The 25,625-nt window shown below is 37.7% G+C and overlaps 1 protein-coding gene across 1 annotated transcript; it reads left to right on the plus strand.

Annotated features, from left to right (window-relative positions):
• Positions 1 to 460: 460 nt before the first annotated feature.
• KAZALD1 (Kazal type serine peptidase inhibitor domain 1) lies at positions 461 to 25,331 on the plus strand. The gene is made up of 5 exons (XM_026704667.2): positions 461 to 802; positions 8,884 to 9,496; positions 12,795 to 12,955; positions 21,678 to 21,825; positions 22,511 to 25,331. Exons 2-5 carry the CDS (start codon positions 8,947 to 8,949, stop codon positions 22,603 to 22,605), a joined length of 954 nt encoding a protein of 317 aa, XP_026560452.1. The 5' UTR covers positions 461 to 802; positions 8,884 to 8,946; the 3' UTR covers positions 22,606 to 25,331.
• The last annotated feature ends 294 nt before the right edge of the window (positions 25,332 to 25,625 follow it).

The following is a 25,625-nucleotide window of genomic DNA, read 5'->3' on the forward strand; positions in this document are numbered from 1 at the left end:
TGTTCTCGTATTTGTAGAGTACAATTTTTGTTTTGTTTTCTGCTGCTTAGGTTAAAAAAAAGGTGATGCAGGGCATGCTTGTTTTTGCATGTATTGTTTTTTATATGCAGGGTTTTGAACATTAATTTTCCAAAATCTTTTGCTTTCATAAGATGGATTGTATTTATAAAGGTAGTGTGCAAATGAAGATAAACTAAGGCAATAATAGAATAATGTTTGGGAATAATACCACTCTTATCAACCATCTAACATTGTTTTATCTTGCTATTATTTCTATAAATATGAGCTTTCCTCCCACAGTTCTGGATAGGCACATCAGAAGTTTCTGGGTACTTCTTGCTTTGGCAGATTAGGCAAACCTATCTCCCAAGATATATTTTTAGAGCTGAATTCCACTTTATACTATAGAAATTGGTTTGTTTGTTTTTTTTCCCTCCAGGCAGTTATTTCTAAAACAAGCAGTGAGCAAAGTTACAACTGTAGTTGCTCAGTGGAGTTGAGAGGGAGGCTGCTGCTGGGGTTTACTTCTGGCTGTTCAGCATACAAGCAAATTTAGTGGCTAATCAGGCAAGTTTTCATCATTGTTGATGTGCATATGTGGGGGGAGTTCCATAAAGGCTGGGTCCAGGGGATCACATTTCATTGTGACGTCATTGGTCCTCGTTTAAGCAGTGAAACAGAAGACTAATCCTTTGGAAAAGGCAAACACCATCTAGCACAACCTAAGCTGAAAGAGATACTCAGAACACTGGAAGCAACTGAGCAGTGGATTTTGAATGAGCTTTGCCCTGACTGACATGAGGTAGGTGTCTCTAACTTCCATCAAAGCCTAGAGAGTAGAGTTGTTGCCAGATTTAAACTATGGGTGTTTTGTAACTGTTGTGCTTATTGTGTGTATTATGCTGAGGGCCAAGAAAGCTCTTAAAAGAAGGAGACATCCATCATAAGAGTTACTCTGCCTCTCCTCAGTTTCCGTCTATGTACATCAGATATAAGTCTTATAATGATGAAGTATCCCCAGAGAATTATATGATAATTACTTTTTAAACCCAGAAACTTTTCCTTCATGTTCCTTGTAGTCTGCAATAACTGCTCCATTCCTTGAGAGTTCCTGAAATGATGTTCCTTTACATTTCTGAAGCATTTGAACTTTTGGAAAAATAAGTATTTCAGATCTGACTTCACATTGTCACTTAAATTAGATAAAGAATCCTTGGAATTCATTAAATATAAATGGGATAAACATCTGGATTATTCCAAAGAATTCTCTTTATGGGCGAAGCTATTGGCATCTGAAGTTCCTGCAAAGTATAAGGTCCTTTCATAGTAGTTTCCTGGATAGCTGGATTAATAAAAATTGGATTATTCTAATCAAACTTGAATGAGTAGTTGAGAATAATGTTGATCAAGAGGTTTGGTCAAAAATCTGTTTGGAATACAGAAAATGTATCCCATTTATTCTGATCTGCACTTAGCTTTCTTCTGTGATTTAACTTTGCGACAAATGTACCTTCTTAAACTCTTTTTTTAAAGCTAAGGTGTTAACCACAGTCCATTATATAGCATGATCAATTCAGTTCTGTCATATTACTGATATTGTTCCTTGTTTACCAATATTAGCGACTGTCTGTCAAAAAGTTTGATACAAGTTAATGCAATCCTAAATTGCATTAACAGAGGGATACAATCAAGATCAAGTGAGGTACTAATACCACTCTATAAAGCCTTAGTTAGACCACACCTAGAGTACTGCATCCAGTTTTGGTCATCACACTGTAAAAAAGATATTGAGACTCTAGAAAAAGTACAGAGAAGAGCAACCAGAATGATTAGGGGAATGGATACTAAAACATATGAAGAATGGTTACAGGAAGTGGGCATGGCTAGTCTAGTGAAGAGAAAGACCAGGGGAGACATGATAGCAGTCTTCCAATATTTGAGAGGCTGCCACAGAGAGAAAGGGGTCAAGCTATTTTCTAAAGCACCTGTAGGCCAGACAAAGAGTAATGGATGGAAACTGAACAAGAAGAGATTTAACCTGGAAACAAGGAAAAATTTTATGACAGTGAGAACAACCAACCAATGGAACAGCTTGCCCTCAGAAGTTGTGGGAGCATCATCACTTGAGACTTTCAAGAAGAGATTGGACTGCCATTTGTCAGAAATGGTGTAGGGTCTCCCACGTGGGCAGGGGGTTGGATTAGATGACCTACAAGGTCCCTTCCAACTCTGATTATCTGTTATCTGTTAAGTGTATTCGTGATTAGGAGAAAAAAAGGAGTTATATGAAGGCTAGGCTGTCAAACCAATTTTGCCCCAATGTCCAGAATTTTGTGTAACATGCTTTTCCAGAAAACAGCCGAACTGATCTATGGATTAGTTTGATCTGAAATTCAATGGCTGATTTGTAATTCAGTGTTTTTCTATAGTTAGGTTATAATTTGATAGGTAAGACAAGAATGATAAATTTCCAAGATGAGCTGTTAATTAAAGAAATTTGGGGAGTTAGAGATACTACAAAGAGATACTGAAACACTAAAGTCTATCCTTAGAACTGATATATAAGTGATACAGAGCAACCTGGAAGGACTGGATTTAGAGTCTTACAGACCTGTAAAAGTCTATTTGTCTACAAAGCCCAAATAGGAAGGTAAACCTGGGATACAGACTCCTCTCCCAACTTCCAGGAAAGCATTATGAAATAGATATATGACAGAAGATCTGACAGAGAAAGCAATGAGTTTTCTTTGTAACTCCAAAAAGAGAATTACTTTTGAAGAAGAAAACAAAGAACCATTGTTATATAGCAGAGTTACATATCAGCAATTAAATAATAAAACTCCAATCTGTAAAAGAAAAACATTCTGAGCCAAAATTTGCTATAAATTAGAAAGATGTATCCATCTTGATAACATTATTGTGCTACAGAAAAGGAGGCATATAGACTTAAGATCAAAGGAAAATCTTCAAACACTTCAGGTGAGGATGTCAAGCATCAAGGAAGAATTAAAGTTGACAGCTAATTACAGTGGTTGGGAAACATTCATAATGACCTCAAATATAAGCAGGAGCCTTATTATAGCATCTCTAGGACAGTGTTTCTCAACCTTTATGACTTTGAGATGCTGGCTGGGCAATTCTGGGAGTTGAAGTCCACTCATCTTAAAGTTGCTGAGGTTATATCAATACTGTTGTAGAGTCACCCAACTACCATTAAGTGGGGGGCGAGGCAGGGCAGGGGAGAATCTAGACTCCATTACTGTTATTTTGAGACACTGGTGACTGGATGGATGACTATAAGCTATTGTAATTTCTTAATGGGGTTAAATTAGTCCTGGTTTTAGCTATCTGCCAGATGCAGTTGAAGAAACTGTTCTTCTAGAGGGCATTTGAGGCATGATGCCTGAAATATTTTGGACTGTCTTTCTGAATTCTTCTTGATTTTTGTTGTTGTTGTTTGTATGCATGTGGCACTGTGGCACTGTGGCACTGTCAATATTTTTAACATTTATATTTTAGTGAAATCATTGAGAATCCTTAGGGACTGTGATGGGACATAAATGCTACAAACAAATAAATGATGATCAACCCAAGCCACCCACCAAGTATTTTGAACAAAAATGGTTACTAATGTGTAATTAGTAACATATCATTCACATATCATTCACATTTTGATAACCCAGGCAAAAGAGGGATGGATGCCATTGGAGATGCTAGCATATTGGAGAAAGGAAGGGAAAAGTTCCTTATAGGCAGACTGCTGGTGACCTAAAAATAGTAGTTAGATACACACTGCTATTATCCAAGGACTAGATGTTTAGGAACAACACTTAGCTCTCTGATGTAGCACAAGAGGTGTGATTATTGCATATTCTCTGGCAAAACAGCCTTTAAGATCCTGAATGAACTAGCTGAGGAAAATGATCATGAATCAGGATAATGGAGCACTGGATGAATGTTTTCCCCAGCATGACTAGTCCTGTGCAATAAATGTGAATGGCAATCCTGGGGATTAACAGTTTTACTCTATGGCGGAGAAATAGCATTGATTTAAATATTGTACAAGCTTGCATTCCTCGCTGGTTTCAGCAACAGTCCCTAACTACCTGCTTAATTGAAAGTCAGTTTGGTGTAGTAATTAAAAGCATTAGACTAGGAATCGGGAGATTGTGAGTTGTAGCCTTGCTTTAGGCATAAAACTAACTGGGTGATCTTGGGCTGTTTCTTCCCCACAGCTCTAGGGAAAAAGTAATGGCAAACCATTTCTGATATTCTTACCAAGAAATCTAGAAGGACTAGTCTAGGCATTTACCAGGAATCAACATGATCCCCTTCCCCCGCTTAATAATTACCTATTTCGGTGTCGTTCTTGCTTTGCATACAGTCCTTGAGATATAACCAATACTTAATTTTGTCAATTAAAGAGTCCTGTAATAAATTGTACTCTACTGCATGTCTTTGAGGATTTTTTATATCTACCTATCCAAACCAGTTATTTGAATTCCAAAGTTCTCCAGTTCCACCACTCTTAACATAGCTTCTATAAAACTTATTCTTTGTATTTCCAGTGCGCAAACCACTGATTACCAATAAATAATTGTTACCTTAAGAAAATTAGTATTCAAATAATGTGGAAAATATTTAGATCAGGATTAGGTTTAAACCAGATTTAAGTCTAAATAGCATTACAAATGTCACCAATGAGCATGTGGTATTTTTTTTCTCTCTCTCTCCTCTCTCTCCCCACCTCTCCCTCTCCCCCTCACCTATGGTTTCATAATAATTATTTATGGCAGTGAGTTGATGTGCACAAGGAGCATTTATTGTATGCCGAGTGGGGAATTCCAGTAGTTGAAGTCCATACATCTTAAAGTGGAAAAGTTTGAAATTTTGAAACAGTTTGAAAGTTTGGAAAAACTAGACTGACCCCTTTGTTATGGAAATAAGCTTGTGACCTGTGAGAAAAAGGAGCATAAAGAGGTTGCTTCAAACTGACAAAATTTAATTTTAAATTGAAAAGGTTGGGGGTTGAAAAATTAGGACTATTGAAAAGGTACTAGATGGACTCATTGATTTTGGAAGAATTATGAACAAAAGGGTTCTACTTTTCTCTAATCCTAAAGGAAGAATTATATCAATTTGAAGTAAGATGATGTAAAGCTTAGCACTTATATGCATAAACTTCTGTAAAACCATATAGGTTTGATTGAAGAGTATTGAGAAGATTGTTTCACAAGCTGTTTCTCAAAAATTGTTTTGTATCATTCAGGAATAATCTGGGCCACTGGGGGGAATGTTTAATTCAGTTGCTATGTAAGAGGTGCTTTAAAAAATTAAATAAATATTAGGAGCAGTCTTCTTAAATTTCTGGATAATGTAAAATAGCTGACCTAAGCACAACTCTTAACCGCACATATATCCAACTCTGATGTGATTTGTCAATTTTTATTTTACGTTAACTATTCCTATAAAGAATCTGCTCTGTCTTGTACTATTTTTCACTGACTAATATTATGGTTATTGAAACTGATAAAAATGGAATGCCTTACCATGAAATAACAAGACTGTTTTATAATTATTTGTCAACTTTTATTGCCAACTATTATATTCTATGTATCCTTTCCATTTCAAATATTTCTGAATACTGTACTTGTCTCTTTCCTTGTACTTTCTGCCCAGATAGTTCTGCTAATAATTCCAGCATATGGAGCACGTTACATAATAATTCAGAGGAGACTGGGTTTTTGGAATTTCCTCCCTTAGGTTTCTCTCTGTACTTCAAAGGTGCACCCATGGGCTATTTGTTTCTGGCCTTCTAGCTCATCTGACCTTATTTCTCTCATGCAGCTATCACTTCCATTTAAGATCCTGGAAAATTATCACACTGACAAAAATTGCTAGACATTTACAGGAAATCAAGCAGCTCTGTCTTCCTTTCCTTTACATTTTTGGGGAGTAATTGAGGCTCTGGACTGGTGAAATGAGTAATAAATGAGATGAGAGTTAAGAAATTGAAATGTAATCCAAGATGCTGTACTGTTGCTTTGGGGAATTGACTGATCCAGCAAAGTACGTACAGCTTCTTCTGTATATGGGTGCTCTCTGTCTCCAGAAATAAATCAGGCTGGTTGAAGGTTTCCTGAGCTTGACATTTCTGGATGTTGAGAAGGCCACAATAGGGGTGTTTCTCCCCAGCTTAAGCTGGCATGCCAGCTGGGATGAAGGCAGACTTGGCTATACTTACGCAGTAATAACATCTAGCCTGAACTATGGCAAGAGTCTCACTGGGACTGTCTTTGTTCAGTTCTCAGCTGAAAAACTGTTCAGTTAAAAAAAAAGGGGGGTGGGGATTTAACAAACATTTCCTATGGTGAACGTATTATTCTTATACTATTCCAGCTATATTGAATACTAATTTATTTCTATGGCCAATTCAAACTATTAACAGTACGGTCAGTAGGCTAGGACTAAAATACCCCAAAGACAGTTGCACTAAACATGTATCAGTGCTTATGCTCTGGACAACATCTGGATGGCATTGTTTTATTTTTACTGTGAAGTTGCCAACAGCTTTACAATTTCACTAGTTTTGAAGGCTTTTTATTGTTTGTTTGCTTGGTTCTATCTCCTCCCCAAATTCCTATATGTGCTTTCTGCGGCTTTAGTTTAATTCATCAGTAAGTTACCCACACTGAAGGGTAGATAAATAAACAGGTTCCTTTTACATAAACTACTAAATTAAATCCAAAGATATTCAAGACATTCTGACAGTGGTATTATTGAAAAAAATTATCATAGAAATGTAGAATTTTGACAAAGACAACACTGAGTTAAGCATGCATCTTGAGTAACCGATTATGCAATATCCCAAACTAATCTTATCCTAATGCTGGGGGAAAAATCTTTCCATTCTTGAAAAGGCATTTTTGGAGTCAGGCCTATACATTTAACCTTAAATGACTAAGCTCAGACATTGAACATTATATAATTGGGTAATGGGAAATAGCAATGCTGCTTTTTTTTTTTTTTAAAAAAAGGCAGTTATATTAAATCTCTGAAGACAATTTTGTACTTCATTAGAAGAGCAAGTGATCATAGCAATAACTGCTTTTCCATTAGGAACACACATCTTCGACCAGTCACACTGCATAATAAAAAATTAAAGAAGTCCTCTAAATTTTCTAATAAAAACCTATTTTAAAAATGGGACATCATTGGCAGAAACAGTTACATCAAATGTAATTAATCCAAGACACTGAAGGAGAGAAACATTTTGTTCCAGAAAAAAGACTTGCAAAATGCAAATTTGCTTTTTTGCAATTAATGTGCAGTTTGAAAACTTTCAAGAGGCCCTTCTATTGCATGCCCTGTGTATGACATTTGTTCTTTATATTATTTTTCCATATTTATATGTGGATACATATTATCATATTAAAAGAATTGTTTTAAATTTAACTGCTTTTGGGTAGCTGATTCAAAAGCATACTTTCAAAAATAAGTCTTTTTCATCATTTGCTTATGGCACAACCTCAGCCCCCTGCTTTAAAACCATTAAATTGAATTTGCACAACTCACTGATAAGCGGGGGGCGGGGGGGAGGTAAGGGCCACAAAACAATATAATTGACTTTTTAAAAGCCCATATTAGGAGAACTATAAAAAAGCACCATGTTCAACTCCACATCAGCTGCACAATGACAATATAAAAAGTTGGTTAATAAGTTTTGAACCTGAAAGGTTCAATCATTTAGTACCAGAGAGAAAAGAGGAGCTCTAGGAATTTGACTTCCTCACTGACCAGCTATCATTGAAGCAATAAACCTTGAATTCTTTCACTTACTTGAAGAGATATAAATAAAAACATGCTAGCCATATTTTACACAACAATGTGCTTAGAAGTAATACAATAAAAACTGTATCCCTATGTAAGTGTGATTCTGTGTTTAAGTTCTGAGAGTTCTGCAATGATTTTATGCCATGTTTTAGATTACCTTAATTGAATCTCTACCTATGGACCTGTTACTGACTGTCAACTTGAATTTAATATGGTACCAGCCATACAAAATAAAGTAGAATAAAAATGATGAAATAAGTAGAACCAAAATGATCACAGACAGTTCTTGTCATTCATGTGCTGATATTGATATGAAACTGGAGCCCCTGTGACCCTGCTCAAGAACCTGTTATGCCTCTCAGACATAAGTGAATAAAATGTCTTTTGCTGTTGTGCCCCAATCATTTTTCAACAACCTGGATAGGAGATGAACCTGCCTCCCTCACTGGCTGACCTAAAGACTAGAATGCTCTCTTGATAGTATAATTTGCCCGAGAGCTATTTACATTGAGAAGAGTCAGCTCTTTATCCTGCTCCAGAAAAACCACAATACGGGGTTTAGATCAGCAGTGGGATCCTACCTGTTCCACTACCGGTTTGGTAATCGTGCACATGTGCATGTGCACCTAACGTATGGTGTACACCTCACACACGTATGTGCAGCTTTCCCCACACCAGCTGAGGCCTGCAGCGCCAATCAGCTGAGAGGATAAAAAACAGAAAAGCGCAGGGGCGGCTGGGAGGGCTGATCCTGCGCTTTTCTCTTCTTTCTCTGCTCAGCTGATTGTGGAGGCTTTTTTTCCCCTCCTCTCAGCTGATCCTAGGAGGCTTTTTTTTTACTACTGGTTTGGCTAAACAGGTCAGAACATGCTACCGGTTCTGACCCGTTTAGCCGAACCGGTAGCATAACACCACTGGTTTAGATCATCAATGAGAGGCATGGAAAGATTGTTCTCAAAATGTTCCAATTCAAGTATTCATGTACAGTAACTGAAAGGCGAAATAATTGCTGCATCTGAATTCCTCCCCCCCCTTTTTTTTTTTTTGCAGGCAGTGATGCCTTCGTGGTTTTGAAAAGGAGCTGGTAGTGAATGCTCTTCCATCGCCCCAGGGATGGGGACAAGCAAGGGTGACAAATGGGTGCCGACTTGCAGTGAACTTGTGAGAATGTCTCAACCTGCTACCCTAGCTTCTTTACACGCCACCTTTCTTATGCTATTTCTCTGCTGGGATGCACTCGTTTTGGCAGTGCCCCTTGGTCCTGATTATTTGCAACGTGGCTGGCAGAGGCTTCTTGAGGAAGGGGAGAGTTGCGTGGAATGTAGGTTGGAAGAATGCCCCACCCCTCGTGGTTGCCTGGCTGGAGTAGTCCTGGACGCCTGTGACTGTTGTTGGGAATGTGCAAATCTAGAGGGACAGATCTGTGACCTGGACCATACCAATCACTTCTATGGCAAATGTGGGGATCATTTAGAGTGCCATCTTGATTCGGAAGACCTACAACATGGCGAGGTGCCTGAGCCCCAGTGCACTTGTTTATCTAGCCAAGCTCTTTGTGGCTCTGATGGCAAAACATATGCTCAGATTTGCAAATTCCAAGAGGTGTTTAATTCCAACCCTGAGGCTAATCTCACTGTAGCTCATGAAGGACCTTGTGAATCAGGTAAGGTCCACTGTAAGTCCCTCTTCCCCATGGCCTGGGTGAGTCCAGAAAGGACTGGTCTTAAATGTTTTGAAAATAAAATAAATGGGAAGCAACGATTCTACGCTCTTACATTTTCAAATAAAAAAAATGTCTAGTGAAGTAAATAATCTGATGGTTTTAAATTGGATAAGAGAGATTGTCAAAAACAACCTGGTTTCAATAATTTTGCGGTTCTCAGAATACACCCCGCCCCCCCAAATCTGCTATCTAGTCCAAAGATACCAAAGATTGAATCAGGGTTTTTCTGCATGCACTGCCATTTATCTACCATCTTTCTCTATAAGGACTGGACATATTTCTTAATAGTACACAGTCAGTGTGTATCTATTGTTTCCATGGAGTGTTGCAATTTTTAAAAGAATTAAATAATTGAGGATAAGGAATCAATGCCTATTGATGAATTCACCAAGGTATAACAGTCCTCAGCATTAAGATGAATCTGAATATCTGGAATTCCACAATGACAGACTGTTACTTTCTAGAGCTAGACCACCCCAAGCAATGATATATAAAAATAATCTCTAGAGTTAAGGTAATTGCTAGAAATATTCCATGTGTAACAAACATTATATATTCAGGATATCAAGTGTCATCTGGTGTACACGTTGGTCTGCACTAATATACTATTCCAGAAATTCATATTATAGCAGAATTTGGTAAATCAAACCAGACTGGATATTGTTCTAGATAGAATATATCTGCTACTAAAACAGCTTTTACATATTACATGTCTCTTCTGTAATAACTGCAATGACTGCTACAAGCTAAGTTTGTGACTTAGTATCCCATTTCTTCCTACCAAATATAAGGTTGCCAATGATACAAAGTATGTACAAAATTTCATGAGATATTGAGATGACACTATTACAAACTGGTAATAAACAGGTAATAAACAACTGCAAATGCTGAAGGAACTATCTCTAATTTGATCTCCTTATCACAAGGAAAGGAGATAGCCTGAAACAGAAGAATAAACTAAGATTCCATGTTGTTGGTGATACAGTAACAAAAAGCAAATTTAGGTTGGTTGTGGAGAAACAGAAAAGAATGTGGAGATATAGGATTGTGATACTGGAAGAAGTGAATGTTTCTAATATTTAGACTCATAAAGATACATGTTATTAAAAAAAACTCTGAAAGATTAGAAGCTGCTTTCTAATAAAGCATCCATTATTCATCTAGCCTGGCATCTAATATTTAACTGGCAGGGCAAGCTGAGGTAAAAATCTATCTCATTGCTATTGATCTTTGTAAAAACCAGAACTAGACTCTGGAGGTTCCAGAGCTTGAATAAAAGTCATTCTGTATGCAGAACTTGTACTCTACCTACCAGCCAGCTACCGTCTCTCCCCAGGCATCAAACCTTAAAACAAGAGGAAAAGTGAGTTAGCTGGAAAGCTTAAGTCAAATCCAAGCATTTGACAATAAAGCAAGCTGATTAGCAGCTGCCACAAAGCTGTCATGTTTCCCCAGCAACAGGAGGCAGCTGCAACATCCCTAGAAAGCATTTCATTTAAACGACTGCGACAAAGCACCGGACCACCGTTTAGGGGCCAAGGGCCCTTGTTCACAGATGTGCCATGATGATGCAAATACATTCTTTATAACAGCTGCTGATGGCCTGGCAAAGCAGCACTATTTAGCTCAATCATAAAAGGTTTTCCGCTGAAAGGAAACTGAGAGTCCAGTGCAAAGGTTCATTTATTTATTCTATTTATATGACCATCCATCTCAAACATATGACTCTAGGAGGCGATCAAAAAGTAAAAGATAAAATACCATAAAGACAATAAAAAACAAATATAGGCACTGAGATTAAATAAAACCACAACATACATCATCAATATAATAGGCTTAACCCACACAGCTTGAGCCCCAGCTTGTTCCAAGCTAGGTTTTTAAGGCCTTCTTGAAAGCCTCTAGGCCGGGGTGGGCTTCAAAAATTTTAGCAAGGGGTCCTCTGCCGGGTTGCTGGGTGGGTGTGGCCTAGTCGGCCTCCTGCACCATGGCAGGCTGGGCATTTTTGCCCTCCCTGGGCTCCGGAGGCTTTCCTTGGGTCCCCAGGAGGGCAAAAATGGCCTCCCCGGGCTCCGGAGGCTCTCTGGAAGCTGGAAACAGGCCCATTTCCAGCCTTCCCAAACTTCCGGGAGGCTCATTTTTCACCCTCCCCAGCCAGGAGTGGGATTTGGGGATTCTTCAAACTGCACAGAATCTCCTGAATCCCTGCAAATCCTCAGCAGCCCACCCCTGCCTCTAGGGTTGGGGCAAAGCCTAATCTGCAGAAGAATGATGTATTACAATAGAAAAGGCTTTCATCTATGGACCCACCCGGTGACTTTCCCTAGTTGATGGGACCTAGAACATGCCTTTCCTGTTGGACAGATGAGGAGAGGCAGTTCTGAAAGTAACCTGGTCCCATGCCCATGCCATTATGAAAAGTTTAGATGTTACAAATTGTTCTTCCCAAGACTGTAATTAAACACATGCTTAGTTAAAACAACTCTTGTTTTATTTCAACGCTGGGAATTATTTTCATTCCCAGCTGGGTAATGAGTCCCAAACAGTCCCTTCGAGATAAGCACCTAGCTTTCTTTCCTTTGAATTGCTGCCAACAACTAGAGTGCCAAATAATTATAAAAAAACAACCGAAGTACAAAATCCACACAGAGCTTCAAGGATTAATCCGAACAGAATAAACAACTTTGCTTCCTACAAAAGTTTCATCACCTTTGCCTGTCCTTTATACATTATCGGAGGGGCAATCACCTCCAAGTAAGGCTTGGAGTCACCCCTTTTGTCTTAGCTGCTTTTGCCTTCTAGCAGCTCTGCACACGCACGCACTGGGAACAGGCTCCCCTTGTTCCTCAGCCTCACTACTGCCAGGCTCCGGAGGCTCCGGAATCAGCACCCCACTCCCAGATGATCCTGGCCTCATCTCTGCATTGGATGCAAGACCCTCGTCCGAGTCCTCTCCAGACTCCTGGACTGGTCCCTGTTCTTCCCCACTGTCTGATTCCGCTGCCCGTCTGCAAGGCTGCCGCTGAACCACAACACAATTGAAATAAAATAAAATAAGACAGGCCTTGACTACATGCTTACTATCAAAAGATAAGTATTAAAGGACCTCTTGAAATATGTACTAAATGGTAACTTGTAGGAATCATCATCTCTAAAATGGAACAGAAATGATAATATTATAACGGACAAATAATCTAGAGATTCTTGGCTTCTAAGATCTTTTTTTGGCCTTTCTTAGAGCCCCGTATTGTATCTCCTCCTTATGATATCTGGAACATCACTGGGCAAGATGTGATCTTTGGCTGTGAGGTCTTTGCATTTCCCATGGCATCTATTGAATGGAGGAAAGCGGGTCTGGATATGCTGCTTCCTGGAGATGACCCCCACATTTCAGTTCAGGTAACCCCGAAAATCTGGTCTGCCCTCAGACAGTGGTTATTTGTGTATATGGGCAATATGGTCCTCCCTTTAGCTCTTTGTATATGGTCCTAAAGCAGGGGCCCTCAAACCTGGCAACTTTAAGACTTGTGGACTTCAACTCCTAGAATTCTGGGAGTTGAAGCCCACAAGTCTTAAAGTTGCTAAGTTTGAAGACCTCTGTCCTAAAGTGTCACTATTCATAGTTAATTATTTTATTAGATTTATTCAGGGGTGGGATTCAAATTTTTTAACAACCGGTTCTGTGGGCATGGGTTAGGTGGTGGGTGTGGCTTGGGGGTCATGGGACTGGGTGGACATGGCTTGGTGGTCATGTTATTGGCTGGGCGTAGCCAACTCAATATCACTCACATCGAGGCACACATCTCCTCACCTGGCCTCTCATGACTGTGGGGATGCTGCAACAGTCGTAAGTGTGAAAAATGGTCATAAGTCACTTTTTTCAGTGCCATTGTAACTTTGAATGGTCACTCTACACAAGCAAAGTACCAGCAAAGGAGGGGGAAAAAACTCCAGAGAAGTTTCTGAGACAGGAAGTCTAGTCCTGCCAAGAATGTAATTAGGGTTAATGGAGAGGCAATTTCTGTAAGCAACCCCAGAGTGTTTCCTTCCTGCCTTCCTTACAGGATTAGGCCAGTAATTTCTTCTAACAACCAGTTCTCCGAACTGCTTAGAATGTTAACAACCGGTTCTAGCGAATAGGTGTGAATTGGTAGAATCCCACCCCTGGATTTATTCCCACTTCCCCCCTAGAAGCTCAATATGGCATATGTAATATTGACTTCTTCTTTTTGTTGAGGAACCTGAATCTCCTAGGTGAGAACTTTAATAATAACATCTAATTGGCTCTGAAAATTCTTCAGGTCTTCCATCCTATACATTGCTGATTTACAACTTCTGCTTGCTTAACAAAAAGATGGACTTACTTAACATATGACAGCCAGCTTTGGACATGCGCAGATTTCTTCAAATAACCTTCTGTGGGGTTGCTTTGCTTTGCTTTGTTTTTTGGCACTGCTAAAAGTACAGTTAACCCATGAACCTGTTCCTCATTTTTCTTTTGTTTTTCTTACTGCAAGCTTTAATTACCATTCCATTTTTACTGTGTGTTCTCTTGCTGGGCACAATTACACACATTTACATTAGCAATTGGAAATATTGTTGTGATCTGTGAATGTTTCTAACATGGATCTTCACAGAGGTTAACAAGCTTGGGAAGCCAGCCTAAAATAGAACTTAAAAGGCTGCAAAGTACTTAGTGCTACACCCTTCCATTTAGAAGGTATGTGAGGAAATCCTAGGAATCATTTATGGAAACTAAAATTTCTACTATTATGTGGAATGTTTGGGTGGGGTAAAAGCATATGTCAAGTCACAATCTGGTTAGGGGGCTGCTGGGATAGTTCCATGTTAAGTCAAGAGAAATGGTGGGATAATGTTTGTGATAGTATCTATCATTTAGAGACATTTTTGTTCCTGGCATTGTTGTATCAAACTTCAACTACCCCTTTGACATAAGCACAATCATACTAGTCCAAGAAAAACAGATGAGGAAAATACAACTAAACAAATTAAACTGGAACCAGGAATTGCAAGGAAAAAACTAAAACAATGGGAAAATCTCCAGAGAGAATGTTTGCTGCTATGAGTTAATTAAAAATAGTCTGGGTGTAATGCCATAGAATATGTTGCATCAGAAATGTTTAGTAGAAGAATAGATACTGAGCAAGAGTACCAAGGTCCTAATGCACTGCTAATTCTGGATGCAGCATGGATATTTGGACACCTATTTAGAGAGTGGAATTCTAAAAATATAATCCTGCGTACATTTATCTTAAGTGAAGTGTAAGGAAAAGAACAGTTGTACAGGCATATGGACCCTCCAGCTTTTACAAAAGATTTGACTTTCATATACAAACAATTCTATACTATCATTATGTATTTATCATTGTCCTCGTGCAATTTTTTTGCATACTTGCATACTTTTTGTGCATGTATATAAATCTTCACACCTGCAATTGTACACATAAATTTCCTCACCTAGAGATGTTAATCCAACAGAGAGTGGGAGAAGCTAAAGATGTATGAGCAATGTCAAGGGACAGAGTGACTTGGAGCTGCTGTTATGTGAGGATAAAGATTGTTTTACTAATGTGATGAAGTAATTAAAATGTTGGGTATGGATCACGTGGGGCACACTGTCCTCTGTCTTGTATTTTTGTAGGGCAGATATTCTAAAATTCCTTTAGTTGAGTGTGTGTGCCCATTTGAACTGGACACTAAAACAGTACAACATACCTGCATCCCTTTTTATAGGGATCTCCATAAAAATATGCCATGGAATAGTATGCCATGCCAATACCCAGGCAGAATGGATGGGTTTTATGTCAGGCTGTTACTTTATGAGACGAAATGTCTTATTATCCACATAAGAGCCAGATTTTGTATAGCTGCCATGAAAAAAGACTGATCATGCCATTTTATTGATTCATATTTTAATGTTAAATCTGACTCTTCAGCAAGTCAAAGACGTTGACTTTTGCTAACAGGAATTTGGTCGAATTTGACAGAAGAGTTTCTAACAAATTTTCTCTGGAGATTGAAAGTCTGTACTTCAGCTAATCTGAGAACCAGAAACAGGTGGAAATACAAGCCTTTCTCCTAGTGCTGCTCCCCCTACAACCCCTACCCTCCCAAAGATAAATGGATAGAAATCTGTAGTTATGACTTGGAGCTCTTGTGGCATGTTTGTGTACCTACCTGAGAGAATCTTGACCTATATTCACAGCAGGTCCAAGTTTGTGTACTTCTTGAAGAAAAAGTGAAGATGGGAGCAATAAGGAGGTACTTCAGCTGATGAGAAAGAATTTATCAGATCATAGTAAAGAGGCACTACAATGTAAACTGATAATAGAATCAACACTCTATAAGAAAGAAACTCAAACGAAGAAGCTGTCATATAGCATGGTTTCAAGATTCCTCCTCATGAATTGTTTGATGAATCATTTCCAGAAATCTATGTTGCCAGGTACCATAGAACCAGAGTTACCACTGACCCAGTGGTGGTATTCAGCAGGTTCTGACCAGTTCTGGAAAACCCATAGCAGAAATTTTGAGTAGTTTGGAGAATCGGCAAATACCACCTCTGACTGGAGATTTTACAGTATCCTTCCCCTGCCACTCCCACCAAGCCACACCCACAGAACCGGTAGTAAAGAAATTTGAATCCCACCACTGCACTGACCCTGACTTTCTTAAAACGAACACTACAATTTTGACCCAAACCTGAAACTTCCTCCATCTAGCCTCAAGTAGGCCAACAGTTGAAAAGTAAACAATGGGCAGAGAGAATAGGAGTGCTCAACTTCACAAAGAGACAGCAAGACTTTGCAAGATTACTCAGGAGAAATCTGCTAGGGGAAACCAAATTTGCTGAGAGCCAGCTGTGCTCAAGCAGGATCAGAAGCAGCTGTTATCTAAGGATCATCATAGACTTGTATCACAGAATAACACCATTCTGTGAAGGCTCCATGAAATTCCTACTGCAGTCTCCTCACTATCAGGGTTTTTTCCCTGGAAATTTGACTTCGTTTAGTTTGGATTCATAACTTTCCTGTTGTTTTTCCCCTAGTGCATAGTTTGCCTGTAAGATAGCCTTCACATGTATAGTTTTGGACTGGATTAACTACCTTGAGATAAGCCTGACATATTTATTGCTATTGAAGCAGATAGACATAGCCATTTGTGAGGCCTCTATAGGAATAAGTCTAGGGAATGAAAATAACCAGAATCAAGAGACAAAGGTACATAAAGCTATTGTGCACCATGTACTCAGAAATAAGTGTTAGGCTTTTGTGGCTGAAATGGGCTGAGATAATTCAGAAGAAGAGATGCTGCAGGATGGAAAACAATAAATCCCTAAAAGGCAGAGGGAGATGCCACTGTGACAAAGAAGAGCCATGGTAATTGGTTATTCTCCATTATGATGAAACGAAACGTGTGTATCTTTACCAGACACATTAGCTTGTGAGGTTACTGATTGCTAGGAGCAATCCTTAAGGATACAGCAAAACATCCTAAGCATATCAGACCTCACAATTACTGGTCCCCCTATGGTGTAGGACAAAACACCATAGGCTTTAACAATCTTAGAAAAAGGTCAAAACTTTGGGTCCTCAGACAGTATTCTCATCCATCATCCATGCAAATGGACCAAACATAGTTTCTTACAGATCAGTCACTGGCTACCCAAAATGTGTTGACAGGAGTTGGTTTCTGGAACCATGGTCTGTGTTAATTACATGAATATGGATTATAGCATGAAATGGCATTTTTAGAAAGTGATCGTGCATTGCTGGAGTTCTTGATTTTAAGGGAAACCAAGACTGGAATCCAACATATTAGTATTTCATGGTAGGAAAATATTGTGGAAAACTGAATATGAATCAACAAGAAAAATGCAGTTTGGTTCCATTTTATTGTGTTTTGATCATATTTCATTTTGTACTGTGTCCAGATGTGGGCATCACACTTTAAGGAGGATTCGGAGAAACAGGAATTAACTTAGAAAGGTAATGAGGACGATTAGGATATTATAAACTAAAGCCTACGAAATGAGATTGAAGGTGCTAAGTATTAGAAGATAAAATGAATTGGGGGATACACTCTTTAAATATCTGATAGGAAATCACACTGAAAAGGGAAATGCCTTTTCTTTATTGCTTCAATACCCAGAATAATGAATTTATTTTAGAGAAAAATAGATTCCAACTGAATTCTTAAAAATATGTTTTCTTAAGTTTTCGCAGGTATTTATATGTATGGTATTCAGCTTTGTTTGGGTATTTTCCCACATCAATATAGTTGTGCTTTTAAATTTGCAGCAATGTTTCAGCAGAATCTCATCTGCCATCATCAGGCTTGTGTATTGTGTTCGTCTGTGAGTCAGGCTTTTGCAGCCGTTTCTGTTTTAAATTTGGTGCTAGCCTACTGCTATGTTAGAATGGTTTTTTCTTCATTCTGATTGGTTGGAAGTCTTGGTCTGCGTTTATTGGTCTTGAAGTTTGCTGTGTTCTGCTTGATTGGTGTTTCTAATATCTTCTGTCTGTTTTGTAGCATTTTTTTTGTCTTGATTGGTTGGTAACATTGTGTTTCCTGTATTGAAGGCTTTTAGTGCGGCATGGCTTCGAGTAAACGGACAGCTATCATTTATTAGGAAGCTAGGTTTCCATTCTAACCATTCTAACACAACAGTAGGCTAGCACCAAATTTAAAACAGAAACGGCTGTGAAAGCCTGACTCACAGACGAACACAATACACAAGCCTGATGATGGCAGATGAGATTCTGCCGAAATGTCGCTACAACTTTAAAAGCACAACTATATTGACGTGGGAAAATACCCAAACAGAGCTGAATACCATACATACATACATACATACATACATACATACATACATACATACACAGTCAAATTAATTACCCAGTGAAGTTGGCTCCCCATCATTCTTAGTGGTCAAACCAAAATTTACTAGCCATTCATCAAGGCTGCTTTAATTTGGATTTTTGCCCTAAGCACTGGATGAGATAAAGGCCTAGTTGCCCTTTTCCAAATCCATGCTTTTGAGTCTACTTCCAATGGCTGAATTTGGTCCAGTCACACCATTTTAAAGAGGTTTGTTTTACAGGAATGTTGCTATAGAGATTATACAGTGATAGACTGAATCCCTTCAGAAAATGTGGGAAATAAGTCCATCAAATAAAATATAAATTTTGAACTGTCTGGTGCAGTCTATTACACTGCAATATAATATATCTCCAAAATATTAAGAGATACATGAGATTTCTATCGATTTGGAGTGCAATTATCAAACTTTGGGTATACATAGCTATTTATGTGCTCTTTTTCCTCCTGACTCTATAATCCCTCTCCACTTTCCCTTCTGGTTCAGCCCCTGCCAATACATGACACATTTTAGAATTGTCTCAATTTTGCAATACGGTTAGATAACTAAATGGTTATTCCAAGGGAGTTTTTTTTAAAAAATCTGTCCATTGATTATGCAACATCCTTTTTTTTTTGTGAAGTTCACTGTTCTGACAGTGAAGGAAAAAATCTGGATGTAGGCATTCACATAGAGACATGAATTCCATGTATCCTGTTTACAGAGAAGACTAAGAAATGAAGACAGTATGTGGGCAACTTCTAAACTTCCTCATTTAGGCTTTAAAAGAAGAAAGAGAACATATACGGCTGCTACTTCCATCTGTAAATAATTTAGATTATTTTCCATTATGGAAAGAACAGCAACATTCATTGGTATTTTACATCAGTCTGAAATGTCTAGCACATGCCCAAGTACAAAATGCATATGCATATTTTGTGCATATAGGATTAAATGCATGAGTTTTTTGAAAAACCATATGCATTATGTATATGTAATCACACACCCACAATGTACTTTGGAATCAGGCTAAAGAAAGTCAAAAATAGGATGGAATCCAACACTTTCCAAATATATATGGAGATGATGGGATGAACTGTTTTCCCTAACCAGTGGGAATACGAAAAGGGAGCAGAGCTGAAAACTGTAAAAAGACAAATTTCAAAGTGCAATGCTAAATATATATATCCATGAATTTAATAGTTAAACATATTTTTCTAATGTGATGCCTGCCTTTGCACCAATCTGCCCCTGAGATTCAGATGGTCCCAATTCACTTAGTTTGGAGGAAAACTTTAAATCTTGGCTTTTACTCCAGGTTTAGTCTAAAATGATAGATGAATCCATCTTCTGGAAGGTGGAGTACCAGTATATATGATAGGTGCAATATGTTATCTGATGTGTTGGTAATCAAATTCTTTTGTTGATATAAGATTTTTTAAAAAATTAATAATATTTGGAGATTTTTATTTGATGTACACTAAACAAAGTTGCAGTTATACAAAGTTATGACTATATAAATCTTCTTAAATGATGTGTAGTATGATGGAGACTTTCTCAGATAAAATGCTCAGCATAATAGTCCTGCCAAAAGACACATAACATGTTCAATATAGGTTTGCAACTTTTTGAACTGAGAAAAATGCCAAATGTATTTTTTTAGATATATTGATTAAAAGCATGTATTTGCATGAATGTGTAGATGTGATTGTGTCAAACAATATGATTCAGGGAGCTGTGCTGAAGCCAGCACTTAATTATACATTATATTATATTTTGGAATATTAAGCAATAAACTTTACATGTGGACTATATAGCTTTCATGAAAATTTACATATACAAAATTCCTTTTTCATGTGTAGCAAAAGAATAACATAAAGCACAATAATGTTACAAAGAAACAAAAGAAGATGAACCAAAAATTAAAGTATGGAAAAAAATAAAGGAAAACATTTAACTTATCTTAAAGTTAAATTATGTTTAAACTCCAAATTGAAGTTATATGAATTTATATCTGGACAAGTGGCAAGCAATTTGTATTTATTACTTTGTTTTTTGGCATGTATGTGTCACTCCAATTCACCAACTTTGAAACTTTGGTTTATAATCTCCAAATACAAAATAGGATAAAAGCAATAGAAAGAAACTCAATACAGCTAATAACACCCAGCCCAGTGGATCTGCAAATTGGATAATCTTTCATCAAACCGCCCCAGAAGGGGTGTCTTTTTATAACTCTTCATAGGTAATCAAGAGGGAGTGGTCTAATATCTGGTGTAGGCTGTTCTAGAAGAGAAAGGCTATCATTGAAAATTTTTGACAAAGGGAGGCGGCACTGGAGGAAGGATTTTCAGCAAGCCTTTGCTTTGTAATCTCATCAGTTGAGCAAATTCAACCCAGAGCAGAGGGTTTCACAAATATCCATATCCTAAGCCAAATGGAGTTAATTCAACAAAATACTTCTTAAATATACTGGATCCCTCAGAAGATGTATAGTAAGGATGGTTTTTAATGTCTGTATGTTAGAATTATGTTTTGGGCCTGCTCTACAGTATCACTGTGTTGCTTTAAGGTTTATAAAATGGACTGCCATTTGTCAGAAATGGTGTAGGGTCTCCCGCTTGGGCAGGGGGTTGGACTAGATGACCTACAAGGTCCCTTCCAATTCTGATTATCTGTTATCTGTTATTTGTTAAATAGAGTGCTCAGAAAAGAAATGAGTAAAAGATGTTGAATATGAATTACTGTACATTCTGAAACAAAATGGGGAGTTTGGATTTTTCATGCATGGGCAGAGTTTAAGAGTGGTGAAGGATTCTTGTGCATCCAACTTCAAATCCAAGATGGAAGATATTTCTACATTTTATACTGACTATGGGAAAATGAATAAATATGATTCTGCATAGTGAAGCTTTAATGTGTTGTTTGAACATTGAAACTGTATGATATTTATTGTAATTATTGTAATGTATTTATTAAGGTAAATATCTTTTATACCAGAGTAATGCAGAGTAGTTGTAGCCATTTTACCCATGGAAGCTCAGTGGGTGACTTAAGCCTAGTTTCTCTCAGCCTAACCTATCTGTCAAAATTTTGTTATAGTCATTGATAAAAATGGCAGGTGAGTTATCAATAAACCCCAGAGTAAAGTTTTTAACAAGGATTTTCCCCAATGGAAATATATATAGATATAGATATATATAGAGAGATTTGAAATATGTCTTATGTAATTGGCTGTAGTTTAGGGGAGGTCCTCAGAAGTATGAGGTAAGCAGCTGGCTTCAGATCCAAGCTGTGCGACTGACTGATGAAGGAACGTATCATTGCTACGCAAGAAACAGTGTTGGGCAAGTGGCAGCTCCTGCCAGCCTTATGGTCCTCACTCCTGGTAAGTAAAAACTATCCTTAAGTCATTCCTTTAGCCAACCTGTTTGTCTCAATAGTTGGTTTTCTCTTATGTCCACCAGTACCCATACATATCTTCTATATTCCCTAAGCTGATAATGTCTACCTAGCCATTAGTTCCTATTTTATATATCTTGTGAAAGCATAGAGATAGAATTTAGAAATATGGAAATATGGAAATCCCTCTCCAGTTTCATCAAGTAAATTATTTATGTTCCAAGCTCCATAAAATGCTGTTGCTATAAAAATATAAATATTGTTTTGTAAAGAAAGGGAGCTGTGTTTCTTCCTTGCATTTCAAACAGCACTTTATAAATGCATGGCATTGCCATCAAAATAGCAGCCTTTGTCCCATTGTTAGCAAAAGGATAGATGACTTCCTCCAGATGTTTTGGAGTTCAGCTACTATCAAATCCACTAGCTTGGTCACTACAAATTGTCTGAAACATCTACAATATGCTAATTGCCTGACAAATTGTTTGACAGTTACAACTATGCTGATAGATTGTAAAACTCATAGGCAGGACTCATTATCCAGTTTACATGACTTATTATACATTATTATTTGGAAATGTAATTATTTTAGCCAACAATTCTTAGCAGTAGATAAAGGTGGACAGTAACTCATTTCAGATAGTAACCATATGCTTTGTGTCCTATATTTGCAGATCAATTGAATTTAACCTCACTGGCTCTGCCCAAGGGACCCAACCTGGGATCAAATGATGACTGGGAGAGTGATGAATTGTATGATTATTACTGAGAAGGACATATATAGGATTCATAATGCAGGGTCATTTGTATTCTTTCCCATTTGAACATTTATTTCATCATCAATTGGTGCCCCAGTTCCCTAGAATAATAATGAATATGGAAACTCTAGGGTGAATTTAAAGAAGCCAAAGGAAATTTTTCTATGAAGAACTTTAGTATAAGTTAATTCTGGGTAAACAAAATCAATATACTTAATTGTATGACCAATCCCTGGATGACAAGTACATCAAAGTAGGTAGAAGAGAAGAAGTTATTGTATTTAACTGATACAAATCAAATGGACATTAAAAAGGACTTTGATTAGCTTCTGGGGGAGTATAATTTCATTGATTTGATGTATCACGCTCACAATTATCTTTTCTAAGTGTTCAGAGATTAGACTACATTGATGCATATAATTCAAGTAACAGAAACCTTGAAGAAAAAAGAAGCCTTTTTTCTTTTAATGGGAAGCCTAAGAGTCCAGCCTAAGAACTAAAATATCTAGCAACATTCAGTTTAACTTTCAGTAAAATCTTTAAAGATTTTAAAGGAGGAAAGATTAGATCAGCAGGGAAGGAAACTGCTAAACAAGTTTTGGAACAGCTTTTAAAATGGAAACCAGATTTCAAAGTGTGCCAAAACATATACTGTATATAAACTGGATGAGGCGTGCAGGATATTATTTGGCGAGGCCTATGTTGTCACAGCTTTGGGTTTCCTCGTTGCAGAAAGAAGAATGAATATCAATTAAAAAGTGATGATCAAAGAGACCACAATTGAACTCCTCCAAAAATAGCAATACTGGTCAGTGTCTCTATTGTGAATTTAACTATTCTTCAGCTTCACTGCTAACTGGAATTTATAGTATATGCCACCTTTGTTTTTCAAATTTTTATTTTCTTTCAAAGCCTGAAAGTCTATATTTAAATACCATGTATGGAAAAAAAAAACCCAAACCCTGTCTCAAGGCAGTTTCTTTCAGATCGGAAACCTGGAAAGACATTCAGAAAAACCTAAACTGAAATCAGCATGAATGGCTTGATTTCGATCAGGAGCTAAATATATCTGATCATGATGACCCACACAAAGCTAGAAATGGTGAAGCAGTGAACGTAGCATTTGAGCCATGGGATTTAAGCTATGAGAGCTGCATTGATCTGTTCAGCTATAAAAATAAGTAGGTACCATTGAGCTAGTTATTCTGTCTGACCTACCTTATTTATTGTGTTGCTGGCAGAATTAAAACAAGCATGGTGTGTGGACAACCAATTACCTTGCCTTAAGATTATATATTACTTTTAGAATGGCTAAAATACATAAAGTAATGCTAGAATTGGTGTATCCCTGCTAAATCCCTTAATACTTTTTAGCAGATGTACCATAACGTTCTGGACCAATAGTAGCTTTTGAATTTTCTGCACAGTGGTTTCATATAGAGTGCATTGCAGTGATCTAGCTCTGCAGTGATGACAGGCGCTCAGACTAGAAAGAACTGCAATTGTTATACCAGCTGAAATTGGGCAAAAGCATCCTTGGCCATAGCGTCTATCTGTTCCTCTAGCAAGAGCCTTGAATTCCAGAACACCTGCCTCTATATCTAGGAACCTGCTTCTTCAAGAGAGGTGCAATCTTATTGACAGCCAATGGTAAAACAAGAATTGAGCTACGTAGGTTAATTATTGAAAACAGCAACTCTGTCTTTCTAGGATTTATTTTGAATTTTGGCTCATTCACATTATTATAGCCTCCAGGCATCAGACCAGGATTTTGATTGCAACCGAAATAGCCTGGACATGCAATTATTGTTCAGTATCATTAGCACAAACATTATATTTCACATAAACGGATTCAAAGCCCCCATTGATTAATATAGATGTTAAATAGTACATGAGGAGAACAGAATCCAGACACCTCACATTGGAACAAGTACAGGTATGGTAGTTATATCCCTATGCACAGAAATGGAGATCGTCCACTAAGGAAGGAACAGAAATACTGTGAAACAGTGCTTCCAATCCCCAATCTGGCAAACTGTGATAGATAATTATCAATCTGGTAAGCACGGATCCTATCTACAGGCACGAAGATATACTGTATGCCACAGAGAACCTAGGTTACATCCTCCTTCTCCATAAACTCAAAATAATCCCCAGATAGTCTTCCAAATTGTCATCTGAGTCATCTCACTAAATTCTGCCCAAGAGATATCCAAATCCAAGAAATTTTATCTGTAAAAAAGCTCATAAATCTGTGTCCTATTGGAAGATGTTCCCTGCCTCCTTTTCCAGAAGAAAGTTGGGCATGAGTTGATAAATGTGCAGACATAATAAATATGGAAAAATAAGCATGCTTTGCCATTCTTGTTATCATAGTATATCCTCTTAACTTCATACCTGTGGAGCAGCAGGGTTTGAACATCTATTTCTCCTTTTTAATTTTCTTAGGTACAATATATGGTTTCTTAAACTATTTTCTCAATGTGATTCTACTCTTAGCCTCCACCTCAGCACCAATGATCCTGCACTTGCCCAAAATCAGGAGTGAGAAACTCTGGCCTGTTCTTGACTTATACATCTTTTGTTATACTGCCTGTGTCGGTGAGAAAACATGTGCTATGCATGAAAATGGCTGTCTGTATAGAAGAACTGGTTAGTGTGCACTATGTTTAGAATAAGTGTTTGGATACATTTATCTGTTCTATGTGCATATAAAGGATAATGGGTTGGCCTGCCAGCTTTGTTTTTTATTCCATTATTTTTGTTCTATGGTCCCTGGACTCTGCTTGACTCCTGACATAAGATCCATCCATCCATCCTGAGCAATTCTGACCATTTTAAAATGAAAGTACCACTTCTGTGTTGTATAAATTCAGTAATTGTTATTTGTGAATCATGATTTATGATTTAGCATACAATACAAACCCAGTCAGTTGTGGACTTTTCAATAAATTTGAAATTAAGTAGACATCATGAGTAGACAGTGAAGTATAATAGCTGTACAACAATACAATACCATTGCACTTCACAT

Source organism: Pseudonaja textilis, chromosome 4, assembly GCF_049901715.1.
Source record: "Pseudonaja textilis isolate UNSWEBS1 chromosome 4, rPseTex1.2, whole genome shotgun sequence".
Taxonomy (NCBI): Eukaryota; Metazoa; Chordata; class Lepidosauria; order Squamata; family Elapidae; genus Pseudonaja; species Pseudonaja textilis.

What these genes read in the sequence shown, in the direction of transcription:
- KAZALD1 (XM_026704667.2), top strand. Translation starts at nt 8,947, where the DNA reads ATGGGGACAAGCAAGGGTGACAAATGGGTGCCGACTTGCAGTGAACTT. An exon ending in TGAAGGACCTTGTGAATCAG is followed by an intron (nt 9,497 to 12,794) that starts GTAAGGTCCACT and finishes GGCCTTTCTTAG; the next exon opens with AGCCCCGTATTGTATCTCCT. An exon ending in CCTTATGGTCCTCACTCCTG is followed by an intron (nt 21,826 to 22,510) that starts GTAAGTAAAAAC and finishes CTATATTTGCAG; the next exon opens with ATCAATTGAATTTAACCTCA.